Below are 15,752 nucleotides of genomic sequence, written 5' to 3'. Positions count from 1 at the left end.
GGACCAAGGAAGCCAACCCCAAACGGCTGATGACGGGCCAATCCGGCCCAAACTGCTGCCGCCGCTGACCGCCCACCCTCCCAGCCGCCTGAGTCCTCACCTAAACAAGGCCCGCGTTAGTCGGGCCGATCAGGGCCCCACAATTCAAAAAGGAGAGGAGCTCACAAACAGAGCTCCTCTCTCTGCAAAGTCTCGGCCGCTACTGAGGCTTTGCGCGCAAAGGACACCTGGGAGTTCCGCTGGAGGCCCGGTAGACCGGGCCTCCGATCGACTGATGTGGGCCTTGTTTAGGTGAGGACTCGGGCGGCTGGGAGGGTGGGCGGGCGGGCGTCGTCGTCGGCATCAGTAGTTTGGGCCGGTTTGGCCCGGTTTGGCCCGTCATCGGCCGTTTGGGGTTGGCTTCCTTGGCCCGAAATCGGGCCTTGTGTTGGGTGGGTGGTTGGCGGCCGTGGCAGTAGTTTGGGCCGATTTGGCCCCTAATCCGGGCGCAGGGGGGCGGCGGGGGCGGCTGGTTTCCTGCCGCCCCAATTTCTACACAAAATACGGGCGCCAAGCTGGAAAGCGGCGGGAGGGGTAAGTAAACCCTCCCGCTGCTCTTAAATAAACCCCCCCACCCAGTGCCGGACCGCAGTTGGCGGTTCCGTGCACACCCCTATTTGTACCCAAATTTTCTGAATCCGAATCAGCCCTGTTTTGTTTTGTAGCTGAATTTTCCGAATCCTAATCGATTTGGATTTTTAAAAAGGGTCCCAGGGCAAAAAGAGTGGGTGGTGGTGGTAGTGTCCAATGGGTGGAAGCTACCACCCAAATTTCAAAGAAATTAGGCAAAGGGCTGATTTTTTTGTGAATTTAAGTTTACACATCTTTAAGAATTTTCCCATAGGGAATAATGGGGATTCCAGCAAATGTATCTCTTCAAATCAAGGGGAAAGGGATTACCCTGAGCGGAGTGTGGTGGGTGGTAGTGCCCAATGGGGGCAAGGAAACTTCCAGAATTATCTCAAAAGAATTAGAAACCTAGGAAACTGCCATATACTGAGTCCGACCATTGGTCTGTCTAGCTCAGTATTGTCTTCACAGACTGGCAGCGGCTTCTCCAAGGTTGCAGGCAGGAATCTCTCTCAGCCCTATCTTGGAGAAGCCAGGGAGGGAACTTGAAACCTTCTTCTCTTCCCAGAGCGGCTTCATCCCCTGAGGGGAATATCTTGCAGTGCTATATGCAACCAGGGCAGATCCTGCTTAGCTATGGAGACAAGTCATGCTCAGCCACAAGACCAGTTCTCCTCTCCATTGGGCAAAGGGCTGATCTTTTGTGAATTGTTGAAATTTATGTGTCTTTTAAGATTTCTCCCATAGGGAATAATGGAGGTTTCAGCAGCCCCATAATTCCACTTGGGGGGCACTGGGGTTTCCCAGAGCAAGGGGTTGTGTAGTGCACATAGGGTGCCAACCACCTCCATACCCACAAGCCCTTGGGGTACTGAGTTTTGTGTTTCTGAGGTATTCATTGTAGATTCTCTGGTAGTATATGAGATTTTCAGTGAAAAACAAGAATCCACTCTCATATGCTACCAGAGAATCTACACTCAGAAAACCACAGAAACAGCAGAACCCAGCACCCCATGGCCAATGTGGGGTCAGTAAAGAGTGGCAAGAAGCAAAAGAGCCAATGGGGAATGAGGGAATTGTCAGCAGGTCAGCCCATGATTTAGGTCACCGATCAGAAGGCTGGAAGGGTGGGAAATTGAAAGAGATGTCAAACACAAAATGGAGACTGACTCAGAGATCACCACAAAATGGAGGTCTGAAACAACAAAACGTTTTGTAGCCGAAACAGGGACGTATTGTTTTGTATACAAAACTTTTGGATCTGGAAAATGGGTGTTTTGTTTTGTCTACAAAACACCTGAAACAGGCTTTTTTGGGTACAAAACGTTTTGTATCTGAAACGTTTCGCACATCCCTATTATCTATCTGTGTAGAAGGTGTTTGCTGAAATCTCTGCAGTGTGAGAGTTGTTCTCAACTTATACCCAGATAAATCAGTTCATGTATATTCCATGCTGTGATGAAATTGCATCACTGACTACCAGGGCATTATTTTATTATTGGCCATTAAGACTAAATCATTCTGATTAAAGATTTCTCTATGGTATTAAATTCTAATCTAGCAAAGGATACCTAATACTTGGTGGGGGGTGGGAGAGTGAAAAAACCGTATGTTTGAATCAGTTGGACTGTTTTCTATACCCAAGTGTGTCATTAAGAGGGAATCTCATTGCTGAGCTTGAAAACATATCCTCAGAAATCTTGCCTTCTCACATGTGAGTAAGTTTCAGCTAATAATTTAAATACCTACAGATAGATTCTCCATGCTGTTGAAAGTGGGCCTGTTTCAGTTCTTAATACTATCAAAGGCATACTGCTAAGAATGCCTGTGGGCTTCCCAAAGGCATCTGGTGGGCCACTGTGTGAAACAGGATGCTGGAGTAGATAGGCCTTGGGCCTGATCTGGCAGGGCTGTTCTTATGTTCTTATGCTTAGGAGAGTTCTTAAGACTTTGTTCTGAGATTACTACAGATCAGATGGACCATAAAAAATAGCATGATTAGTATTATACATGATCTGCAGGTATAATTTGCTTGTAGGATTTTTAGGGCGACTTCACACATAACATGGCACTTGAGGTTGCCACAAGCGCCTGCAGCCCTGAGAGTGCACAGGAGGCCTACTTCTGGACAAGACAATGATATGCCGAGATTGGGCATGCCATATGAACCCACCGATCTTGCATGCTCACTCTTCCCTCCCAGGGTGATTTAAATGGTGTTTATACTAGAGTTTTCTGTTATGAATAGAAGACACTTTAATTCCATTACTGCAAAAGTATTCAGTGGTAAAAACAAAAAATTGCTGTATCATAATTGTCAGCTTGTTTCCTATTGCAGTTAAAAGTCGTCTTGATAATCAGTGAATTGTGTGGGTGGTCTCAGGTGAGACCCCCTCCTCAAAATGACAGCTAACTTGATTGTACTTAGTAGAAAAGGCATTCTTCCATAATATGCCCATGTGAATTTGAATATGTACCTTCCATACTAAGAATGTCGGTGATGTGCAGCTGTTTTAGCTTTGCATGCTCTCTTTTCTTATTGGGTAATTCAGTGTTTATACCAAAATTTGCTGGTAGCATAGTTTATTTCAGACTATGCTATTTGTTACCAAAAGGCAAATAATGATTTCACAGCCTCAGGGTGGTGATAGGCAGCATGGAAATAGGATTTGTGTGGCTATGGAAGAATCACATGAACACTAATGCTGAAACCAGATTGTTGAAAGCAATCTAGTCTCTGTTATGAATATCTGCACTTTCAGGAGAAATGCCTGTGTGTAGCCACTAGATGGTGCTGCAATATCAATTACTTTGATATTAGTAGCTTTAATGAGTTCAAGATGTTTTGCATATTTCCTCTGCGTTATATTTAGTTATTTCTAAATATGTGTTCTGCTGTGTAGGGAAATCGCTGAATAAAGAGACATATTTTTATCAGTGCCTCCAATTGATCATGGATCAGCTTTCACCTTCACATAATAGGCCTGATAAACGAACGTGATGTACTGCAACTCTGCTACAATGCCATCAGTTCAATATAATTCCCAGGAATGTTTTGACTTGCCAATATTTTGGACACTGGATGGTCCAAATCCAGTAGATCTAGTTAATTCTTAAACACATGGCAGCATTAAGTAGACTGGGTTCTGTTATACTGCTCTGTTCATGTGAGAAACCTGCCCCAATTGCTTTGTAAATCAGATGAGAACTCCCATGGATTAGAAACTAGAAGCTATTGAGGTTTCCATCTATATTTGTCATCTTCCAGTGATTATGCAGGGGATAATGATAATTGAGGAGTGGAAAGAACACTGCTGAGACTCAAATGCAGCAATAATAGAGGAAAAAGTTTGGAATAAACATTAAATGAAACAAATCTTGCCTCAAAACATTATTTTTAATTAATGGAACAACATAATAGATAATTCACTCTCAAGTTCTGGGCTGTGGGAATCTTGTCAGCTAGTTAACAGGTTTCCAGATATATCAATTATCATCTCCTGTCTCAGCTACTACAACTTTCTCTTTGGCCTTCATTGGTAACACCTCTATGTTCTAACATTATGCAGAATTGCAAAATTCTGTTGACTGGATCATTCAACAGAATGATCATTCAACTGAATTGTTCAGACCAAGCCTAAATTGGCTTCCTGTCCATTTGTGTATGTTATCATTCCACACTATTTCTCTTTCTCTCTCTGATTTCTTCCCACCTTTATATCTTGACATATCCCTGCCCATATCCCTCCCTCCCTCCAAATCCCTCTTAAAATCTACAAATCTAAAATCCCTCTTAAAATCTAAAGGAGCCAGTGTGGTGGTGTGGTTAGAGTGCTGGACTAGGACCGGGGAGACCCGAGTTCAAATCCCCATTCAGCCATGAAACTAGCTGGGTGACTCTGGGCCAGTCACTTCTCTCTCAGCCTAACCTACTTCACAGGGTTGTTGTGAAAGAGAAACTCAAGTATGTAGTACACCGCTCTGGGCTCCTTGGAAGAAGAGCGGGATATAAATGTAAAAATAAAAATAATAATAATAATACAATAATTTTATATACTACTTTTCAACAAAAGTTCTCAAAACGATTTACACAGAAAAATAGATAATAGAGAAATTAGGGGTGTGGGTGAGCCACTTTTTGTGGTGTGGTCCAAATTTGGACTGAACCTCAGGTCTGCAAACTGGTTCAGTTGGCCCAGTCCATTCAACCAAACCAGCTCAAACTGGTTCGGCGGTTCGAGGGGCTATGCTTGTAAAGGGGAATCTGATGAGGATTCCTCTTTATAGGCAAAGGAGACTCATTGAAAAGGGTTGTGAAGAGTGATAGATGTAAGGGGCTTACTGGTTCACCAGCGGCCACAGTAGTGGTACTGCCAGTGCTCGAAGGCCCTCCTGGCCCAGCTCCAGTGCATGCGCATGGCGCATGCTAGGGATGTGTGAACTGGCTTGAGGTTGAGCCTTGAGCCAAACCCCCTCCCCTGGCCGGCTTGGGGCCAGCTCAGGGGTTCTAACATTAACATTCTTTTAAAAACAAATGACTCACTGGTGGGTCCAGCAGCCTTGGGAGGAGGTGCTGGCACGGCCGCAGGCAGTGGGGGTTCTCCCTGACCTGGCCACGCAAATGGCTCCACAGTCATGACCCAGCCACTCAAATGTCCAGGGCGCATGCATGGCAACTTCCAGAATGGCCACCACCACCAGGGAAAGGGCTGGAATGGCCCCAAAATGGGTCAAAATGGCCCTTAGAGGACCAGGGTGTAGAAGGAGACTACGGAGACACCCCCTTCCCCATGGCTGCTCCAGAACGCCCCCTCCCAGGCTGCCAGACCTGCTGGTGAGTCATTAAAAAAAACCCTTTTAGAATCCCTGAATTGGCTAAGATTCAAGTGGGGGTGGGGATTGTTTGGTGGCACAAAACTAAATATGCCCAGTTCTGTTCAAGTCTGACTCAAACTGAACCGGATGAACAGGTTTTGTTCACACCCATAGTGCATATGTGGAGGCCAGGTTAGTTCCAGACCAGCACTGCTGCCATATGAGCAGGCTGTGGGCAGGAGCACTGTGCATGCAATGGGTCGGGGCCAGGAAGCCTTCGAGGAGTGGCAGTACTACTACCGCTTCTGCCACCAGAGCAGTAAGTCCCTTAAATCTACATTAAAAGGTGCCCTCTCACTGCCACTCCCCAACCACATTTTTGAATCCTTTTCAAGGATTCCCCCTTGCTTGTAACGGGGAATCCTCACTGGATTCAGTTGCTTTCCCTCTGCTAAGGGAAAGAGAACTTGCGTTTTGGGTGGTATATGCATGTGTAAATAGAAGAGAATCACCACTTTAAAAGACCTATTTATGTTGCTCTGTAAAGCACTGTGTGCATTTGTGGTGCTATATGATGATAACAAATGAACCGATCTGCAGCAGATTGTCCAGAGCTCTTGTGATAATGCTCATGGCATCCCATTTGCATCACTGTCATGAAACTGATGTCATGCAGAATGAAGGAAATAAGCAAAGTAATCATTTCAAATATGATCATTTGGATTTTTTTTTAAAGGTGGCCTGCATTGTAGTGCAGGCCTATGTCGGCATTTCTGAGTGGCCTGTTCTGCTGTACCTAAGAAAGCACCGACAGTCTTATACAAATACGTATGCAAATTCTTAAAGTTGCACACCCGCACTTCAGTAATGCAGCTTGTACTGGAAACAATGTAAGCTGCATTACTGAAGTGCCGCTGTGTAACCTTTAAGTATTTGTGCACCACTGCTGATACTTCCTCAAATGCCTGCAGCAGTACAGGCCGATCAGAAACGCTGACATAATCCTGCACGACATGTGGGTGGTGAGCTTGAATTGAATGCCCCCTTGAGTGTCTGATAATGGGAGTGATGTCTGGGAAAGCTTGGTACTATCCTTTGCAGAGGTATGATCTACTATAAGATCTCTTCGCAGATTTCCCCAGAGTTCCCAAAGGAAAAATCTTCCAGCTGAGCTGATAGACATTTTGTCTGGACATTTGTGTGTTTGGTGTGTGTCTTACGTGGTTCCTTGTGTTTTGATTACTATCCTCTTGATTCTGAAGTGCCTTCTGACCTCTCTGAAATTACACAAGTGTCCCCCTCTTTCTGACTGGCTTCCAAGCATTTCCCTGGGCATTCTGTTCTTGCGTGTAACCCTGGAGTGTTTATCACAGTATGTTATACTCTCATCTGCCATGTTTAGTCTGCAAGCTTATTTTATCAGAATAAATCTGGCAATAAATGTCATAGGTTTTCTGAGGTGCAGGACGGAAGAGTAACAAACAGGTTTTGACTTCAAGCAGCTGCTGCGGCATTGTGCGTTTACTCCAACTTTGTACCTTTGCCTGGCTTTTGGCCTTCAATCTTCTCTTTGGCATGCTATTTAATAAGAGCAGTGTCTGGCATCCAGATTAACATTGCACATGCCAAAAACATTTTGTATACACAACTAAGGATTCAAAAATATTGGTAGCTTGGCACAAAAATACAATACATGACACTAGGGATGTGCACGGAATGGATTTTGCATTTTGTTTCAAGGTCAAAACAAAATGCAGACAGCCGAAATGGTTCATTGAAACAGTGGTCGACTCAGTTGTTTCAATGGAACAAAACTCGAAACGTTTCGCATATTTCAACCATAGGGGAAAATGGGAAACTCTAGCCACCCCATTGTTCCCCATGGGTAACTCCTAGGGACACCAAAGTGGGTTGGATGGTAGGGCACGATGGGTGCTACCTACCACCTAACACACAAAAGAAATGGGCAAGCAGGTGATTTTAAACACATTTTTATCCTTTTCCCCCAAACCCCCATAGGGTCACAAGCCAGTGCCAGAAAACCAATCATAAAGGGAAAAACAGACCTCCAAAATGACACTCAAAACTTCTCGAATAAAAATTGTGTTGTTTTTGTTCCGAGCTCAAAACAGTCCCTTTATTTAAAGGTTGTTTTGTTTTGAGCTTGAAACACTCGAAACGGCCTGTTTAGAGTCAAAACGTTACATACATCCCTACAGGACACACATGTAATACTGGCATGAACAGTCCTATTTTCCCCCATAGTTCACACAGGCTTTAACTCCATGAGTTAAGGGTCATGAATTCAGCTTTAAAATATTATAAGTGTAGGTTTAAACGTGTTTGTGATGTTTGTATTTTTATTAATAGTTCTCAGACCACCAATTCAACATGTAGCCAAGTTTTGTTCAGCTTCTACCCGTATTCGAAAACAAGTTTGGAGTAATGCCTCTGAGTAATTTGAGGACACTGTCATTATAGCAATGTTTGCTATCTACTACTGCTGTAAATTGTATATTACTGTTGTTGTTTTTATATATGTCAACAACCATAATGAAGTCTGTCTGTCTTTCTGTCTGTCTATTAATAGTTTATTATACATCTTTCTCATTTTTTTCAGATTAATTTTTTTAAGACACATACTATGTAACTGAATTTTCATTTGCAAATAATCACACACTTTAAAAAAAAAATCAGGTATGTTTTATGGTTAATCCCTGTTTATATTTTAGGTTTTCACAAGGTAATGGAAGGGATTCATAAAGCTCTTGAACTTGGATATGATCCTGTCAAGGTGAGAGTATTTCATAAGGCATTTTATGTTCACTTCCTTTTGTTAGGATTTTTTTGTAGCATTGTGTTTGGAGTGGGAAAGGCTTATGGTATCTAATCACTTCAAAATGCATTTCACTTGTCTATGTTTAGAATACTGGAGCAAATACTGGCTTGCTGGTTTAGGGATCTGGTTCCAACTTTGGGTATTGGAGGTACTGGATTCAAATCCTGAATAAACCCACACAACTGGGGGAAAGAATCTTGTTATAGGGAGAGTCACATGCTTTGCATACAGAGACCCCGATATTCGGTACCTGACATTTAAAGTTAATAGTTCTCCAATATTGTGGTTGGGAAAGGCTTCTGCCTGTCTTAATTTACTGTTCACTTCTACTGAGATAAATAAAACTTTCTCCTTTAGAATCATGATTTGTCTTTTGATATGCCAAAATATTATTATTGGTTCCTAGTTGCTTTCTTTGAATTGACTAGTATTCTAGATTTAGAAATCTTATTTTAGATTGCATATCTTTTAATTCTCTTCTCCAGTCCTTAATAATGTTTGTTTAAATAAATGCATGGTCTCTGTTTTTTGCTTGGATCATAGGAAGCTGCCTTCTGCTGAGTCACGGTCCATCTAGCTCAGGATTGTCTACACAGACTGGCAGCAGTTTTCCAGGGTTTCAGGCAGAAGTTTTTCCCTGCCTTACATGGAGATGCCAGGGACCCTCTGCATGCAAAGCAAATGCTCTGTCTCTGAGTTACAGCTCCATCCCCTAGGATCTCCTGGATTCTTTTTGTTCACAGTAATAGGACTCTGGAATAAATTCCAGCACTCAGGCGTTTGGTTATCCTTCTAAAAAGGCAATAACTGCCCTTTTCAGTGATGTCCAGCCCTTATTTGGGTGACGGATGATGCTCTTAACCTACAGCTTTGCTTCAGTCACATGCCTTTTCACTCTTCCCAGGTGAACTGTGTGGTCATGAGAGGCCTCAATGAAGATGAAGTGGTGGATTTTGTAGCCCTCACAGAGAAGCAGCCCCTGGATGTGCGCTTCATAGAGTACATGCCCTTTGATGGTGAGTGTTTCAGCCTGTAACTGTACTGTGCTTTCCATTTCTCCCCTCTTAGGAAATGGCAGCTGAACATCTTGTGTTCCATTTGTATTGAATCTATGTCTTTAAAATGTTGTTTGGTGTTTTCACTTAGACACAGGTTTACAACTGTGAAAGTAGCATTCTTGTGCAGCTCCCATTGACTTGAGTAGAGGTTGCATGGGGTTCTACTCTACCATTTTACTTGTTGCCCACACTGGCCTCTGCACCACCCTCAGTGTACCATGCTTTGCTACTGCTGACTAGGGCTGTGCACGGAACAAGTGACTGCCAGTTTGAAGGTGGGGGGATAGCTTTAAGGTGCTCTTGCCCTAACCCCGCTGCGTTTCCCCTGCCGGCACTGCGTGCAAAATCAGTCCTGCAGGGCAGCAACATACCTCCTTGCTGCCCTGTTGCGTCATGGGCCGGAAGTGGCCGTTGAGCGTGTGCACATCACAATGAGCGAGCCTGGCTTGTGCACGCACACTGGCCACTTCCGGTCCGCGATGCAACAGGGCGGCAAGGAGGTACGCTGCCGCCCCGCGGGACCGATTCTGCATGCGGCGCTGGCGGGGGAAACGGGGGTGGGGTGAGAGCATCCTCCCCGGTCCTTAAATCTGACCTGCCTTCAAACTGGAGGAACTGCCGGATGTTTGAACCGGTTCAGACGACCATAAAAGGATCCCTGCTGCTGACCACAATAAAGTTTAATTCTGCAAAAATAAAATTTTGCTTTATTGGCCTAACTTAGCCAGCTATTTGTCTAGGGCAGGAGTTCCCAACCTTTGGTACTCCAGATGTTGCTGAACTACACCTCTGATCATCCCCAGCCACAATAAATTGTAGCTGGGGATGATGGCAGTTGTAGTTCAGCAACATCTGGAGTACCAAAGGTTGGGAACCGCTGGGCTAGGGGTATGATTCTTGCTTTGGGTGAGAGGCCCTGGGTTCAACTCACTGGGGAAGAGATTGGCACAGCTCTAGAAAACCTTAGGGGATGAGGCTGTAGAAAACATGCTTTGCATGCAGAAGGTCACAGGCTCAATCCCTAGCATCTCCAGGTAGTGCAGGAAAGACTCCTACTTGAAACTCTGGAGAACTGCTGCCCACTAATGTAAACCTATTTGTTTGTTATTTCTCTGTGTAAACTGCCCTGAGCCATTTTTGGAAGGGCAGTATAGAAATCAAATTAATAATAATAGACCAGGGATTCTCAACGTTGGGTCCCCAGATGTTATTGGACTTCAACTCCCATAATCTCCAGGCCCAGTGGCCTTTGGCTGGGGATTGTGAGAGTTGAAGTCCAATAACATCTGGGGACACAACGTTGAGAATCCCTGGTGTAAACATGCTGAGCTAGATGGACCAATGGTGAATAAGGCAACTCATTATGGACTGAGTATAAGGCAACTTGTTGTGTCTGAGTCACAAAATATGCCCTTTGTAGCCCAGAATTTCTAGACTTTCCCCAGTCTGCACTTTGATTGGTCTCTCTGGTCAGTAATATCAGAACCCTTTTCATTCTAGGCAACAAGTGGAACTTCAAGAAAATGGTGAGCTACAAGGAGATGCTGGACACAATCAAGCAAAGATGGCCAGAGCTGGAAAAGCTGCCATGTGAAGAAGCCTCTAGCACTGCCAAAGTACTTAATCACATGACAAAAGGAGCCCCCAAAGTTTATCAAAGTGCAGAGCATGCTTATACACTTGCTGAGCTGGCTCCAGTGAAACTGGATCTTGAAAGAAAATGTGAATGGTTTCAGAGGCCAGTGACTAAAAGCTGATGGGGGGAAATGGCATCTGTGGCTGCTCACACTAACCTAGATGATGCTGGCCAAAAACTATTTCTGGTGTCAGTGGGAGAGATGCAAGTTTACATCTGGTTAATTTTAATACTGGCAAGGCCAAAGGGAAGTGTATCTGCTAATCAGAACTTTTCATATCCAACAACTGAGTTGTCCAACCTGAGGCTCTCTAGCTGTTATTGGACCAACTCCCACAATCCACAACCACAATTTATTGTAGCTGAAGAGCCTCAGATTGGTCACCCTGTCCTGCAACCTAGCTGAAACTAGCTCCTAGTTTGTCAGTGGGACGATAAAGGGAGCATGTTCTGTCTGTCACTGGAATGTTTAAGGATATCTGTACCATTTGTGATTGTGTCCTCACTGACCCATTGCAAACAGGGTATTTTCAGGTATAGCATTTTTCCTGCATTGGTAAAAGTGGCAGGAATAAATGTGCAGCCATATACATGTGTGCATATCCATATTCACACAATGTGCCTGGGAAATTGCATGAGTCTCTGTGCAGAGATAACATATGTTTGCAATTTCTACAAAAGTCATGTGAAGAAACTGCTATGGTCTGTTCATGTGTGACAAAAATCTTCTGTAGAACGATGGACGTGACACATGGACGGTCCATAAGTTATGATAAGTCTCTTCTTGATGTTGTCTGCTATCTATAAGGAATTTGCATGCATGTATTTTGTTGCCTATACATGTGGTGTGCAAACATTGAGAATCCATGGCCAATTGCAGTTTTTCTGGAATGTGTACACACTTCTAAATATAGACAAATCCAATTGCTACAATTAACTGCACATGGACTGGATGCTGCTTCCTACCCAGAAGTGCATTCCGTATGGGAATCTTGATGCAGACCTGATCACATATTTACTTAATTACCACAAAAACAGCTGTCATGGGAACTTCTACTTGTGTACTTCTTAGGGTGATTTTACGCAACCAAGTTATTACAGGGAAAGGTCAACATCAAAAGAATCCCTGTAATTCTGGTGGCAATTCTTCTTAGAAAACATGTCTCTGCATAGTGGAAGGATTTTCAATATTTGTTTGACTGTCTAAGCACGTTTGCAATATATTTCTTTTATTTTAAAAAAAGTAATGTTGACTATACCTATACTTAGAGGTATAGAGAACAGCATCCTATTCTCCCAACCCACTTACTTCCATGAAAGGATCCAGTGCTTTCCTCACTGGTCAGCAATATCAGTTGATAGCCAGTGCTTCAATATTATTGATTCAACTTCTGTCTCTGTTTTTGTTTTTGTTTTTCTTGTTCCTTTCTTGGTCCTGGCAGACATATAAGGTGCCACGTTTTCAGGGACAAGTCAGTTTCATCACTTCAATGTCTGAGCACTTCTGTGGGTCCTGTAATCGACTGAGGATCACAGCTGATGGCAACTTGAAGGTAGAAGCATCGTGTCACTTTATTTTTATTTATTTAAAATATTTCTATACTGCCCAAAACTTGTGTCTCTGGGAGGTTTACAATTAAAATCAGATAAAAATTAAAATCATTTAAAACCTACCATTAAAAGTATTAAAATTATAAATCTAATTAAAAGTCTGGGTGAATGAATATGTCTTCAGTGCCTTTTTAAAAGTTGCCAGAGCTGGGGAGGCTCTTATTTCAACTGGGAGCGCATTCCAAAGCCTCGGGGCAGCAGCGGAGAAGGCCCATCTCCAAGTAGCTGCCAGACGAGCTGGTGGCACTGGCAACCACAGACAAACCTCTCCAGACAATCCTAATGGGCAATGGGGCTCATGGTGAAGAAGACGTTCTCTTAAATACCCAGGGCCTAAGCAGTTTAGGGCTTTATAGGTAGTAACCAGCACCTTGTATTTTGCCCCGAAACTTATCGGCAGCTGGTGTAGCTCTTTCAACACAGGAGTAATATGGTCTCTCCTAGACGACCCAGAGACCAACATGGATGCCACATTCTGTACCGAGTGCAGTTTCCGGACTACGTACAAAGGCAGCCCTGCATAGACCGCATTTCAGTAGTCCAGCCTAGAGGTTACCAGCATGTGTACCACCATTCTGAGGTCCTTTTGGATCTCTCTGCGGCGTTCAATACCATTGACCATGGTATCCTTCTGGACCGCCTGAGGGAGGTGGGATTGGGTGGCACTGCTTTACAGTGGTTCCGCTCCTACCTCTCTGGCAGATTCCAGATGGTATCACTTGGAGACTGTTGTTCTGCTAAGCGAGAATTGAAGCATGGAGTCCCACAAGGCTCCATACTGTCTCCAACGCGTTTCAACATTTACATGAAACCGCTGGGAGAGATCATCAGGAGATTTGGTGCTGGGTGTTATCAATATGCTGATGACACCCAGATTTACTTCTCCCTGCCGACCTCATCAGGAAATGGCATATCTTCCCTAAATGCCTGCCTGGAGGCAGTAATGGGCTGGATGATGGATAACAAACTGAAATTCAATTCAAATAAGATGGAGGTACTGACTGGGGGCGGGGCGGGGGGGGCAGGACCCGAGAGATGGTTTAGATCTGCCTGTTCTGGATGGGGTTACATTCGCCCTGAAAGATCATGTACGTAGCTTGGGAGTGCTCCTGGACCCAAAACTCTCCCTGGTTTCTCAGGTTGAGGCAGTGGCCAGGAGCGCTTTTTATCAGCTTTGGCTGATATGTCAGCTACGTCCATTTCTAGAGGTGAATGACCTTAAAACAATAGTACATATGCTGGTAACCTCCAGGCTTGACTACTGTAATGCGCTCTATGTGGGGCTGCCTTTGTATGTAGTCCTGAAACTACAATTGGTACAGAATGCAGCAGCCAGATTGGTCTCTGGGACAACACGAAGGGACCACATAACTCCAGTTCTAAAAGAACTGCACTGGCTGCCAATATGTTTCTGGGTGAAATACAAAGTGCTGTTTATTACCTATAAAGCCCTTAATGGCTTGGTTCTAGGCTATTTGAGGGAGTGCCTCCTTTGTCATAATCCCTGCTGCCTGTTATGATCTTCTGGAGAGGTCCTGTTATGGTTGCCACTGGCTTGTTCAGTGGCAACCTAGGCCCAGGCTTTCTCTGTGGCTGCCTCAGGGCTTTGGAATACGCTCCCTGCTGAAATAAGAGCATCTCCTTCTCTGTTTGTTTTCAGGAAGAATCTCAAGACCCTCCTGTTCTCTCAGGCTTTTAATTAGAACTAATTTTAATCATTTTAAATTTTGTTTTAATAATTTTATTGTTTTTATTGTCATCTATTTTCATTTGTGACTTTTAAATATTTTAAATTTTGTACATCGCATAGAGATATGCATATCAGGCGGTATAAAAATATGATAAATAAATAAGAACATCTCAAGGAACAGATGCAGTTGGCATATCAGCCAAAGCTGATAGAAAGCACCTCTGGCCACCGCCTCGACCTCGGACACCAGGGAGAGGTTCAGATCCAGAAGCACCTCCCAGACTGCATACCTGTTCCTTCTGGGGGAGCATGACCCCATCCAGAACTTAACAGCTTAATCCAGTATGAGTGCCTGCTAATATTTGATTATATATGATGAATATTCATATACAATGAATATTTATATGCCACTTTTCAACAAAAGTTTCCAAAACAGTTTACATAGATATAAATAAATAAAATAAAAATGGCTCCCTCTCCCCGAAAGGCTCACAGTCTAAAAAAGAAACATAACATAGACACCAGCAAGAACCACTGGAGAAATGCTGTGCTGGGGATGGATAGGGCCAGTTTCTCTCCCCCTGCTAAATAAAGAGAATCACTACTTTTAAAAGTGCCTCTTTCTCAGTTAGCAGGGAATATAAGCTCCATCAAGCACACACAGGCTAAAGGTGGCATCACATCCAAACCAGGTCCTGATTTCATTGGATGGATGCTGCCTAGAGGCAAAGGGCATCATGACCACCCGTGCTGCATTCCACTATAGTTTTCCCCCCTCCCTTAATTTACTGCTTGAAGGTACGGCTTGCCTCCTTGCTCAGCTGTTTCAGAAACCTTTTCACTCTTACAGGATACTTGAGCTGTAAAACTAATTGATGAGAAGCCTGAGAAGATAAACACATTGTTTAAGGGGGTTGTTTTTTTTCTTGTTAAATCATCTGAAATTGGCAACAGGCAAGCTACTCCCAGTAACATGGCGAAGCGCTGTGAAGGGCTTAGGTTTTCTTCTTCTCTTCTTCAAACATCCCGTTTCACTGCAGAGCTCTGCATGATCTGTCAAATTAGACATGTGTTGCACAGACTGAGCAACCCACGAGATGGGTTGTGTGGAGGAGGAGGATCAACAGTGTTTCCTGCCACGTTAAACTGTTGTGTATTTTAATATTAGTTTCTAGTTAAATGTTGGCACTCGTGTTCCACCCCACCCAGTGGTGACAGCAGCCATATTACCCGCTGACTCCAAGTTGGAGTGAGTTCAACATCTTAAGCTACTTACAGAGCTGAATATTTGTGTCTCTTGAATGCTCAGACTAGGACGTGGCTGCAGGACTTGAAGTGGATTCAGAAGTTGGTTGTCGCATTCCAGACACCCATTGAAGTTTTCATCATCATATGGTGACTTGCCATAAGAAAGTCCTTTTCATCCCCTAAGAGCAATAGTAGCCAGTGGGAAGAAAGTTCCATCATCATCACATCGCCATATGAATGAATTGT

The 15,752-nt window shown here is 43.9% G+C and overlaps 1 protein-coding gene across 5 annotated transcripts in view; it reads left to right on the top strand.

Moving 5' to 3' along the window:
- Nucleotides 1-15,752, top strand: part of MOCS1 (molybdenum cofactor synthesis 1) — a 59,575-nt gene that overhangs the window by 30,168 nt on the left and 13,655 nt on the right. For all 5 annotated transcript variants that reach the window (XM_053305401.1, XM_053305402.1, XM_053305406.1 and 2 more), the window contains 4 exons: nt 8,157-8,218; nt 9,168-9,279; nt 10,822-10,937; nt 12,400-12,510. In XM_053305401.1, the coding sequence (XP_053161376.1) occupies nt 8,157-8,218; nt 9,168-9,279; nt 10,822-10,937; nt 12,400-12,510 (401 nt within the window). The remainder of the gene's footprint in view (nt 1-8,156; nt 8,219-9,167; nt 9,280-10,821; nt 10,938-12,399; nt 12,511-15,752) is intronic.

Source organism: Hemicordylus capensis, chromosome 1 (assembly GCF_027244095.1).
Source record: "Hemicordylus capensis ecotype Gifberg chromosome 1, rHemCap1.1.pri, whole genome shotgun sequence".
Lineage (NCBI taxonomy): Eukaryota > Metazoa > Chordata > Lepidosauria > Squamata > Cordylidae > Hemicordylus > Hemicordylus capensis.
Note: the sequence above shows the minus strand (reverse complement) of the source record. Positions and strands in the feature narration are given on the sequence as shown.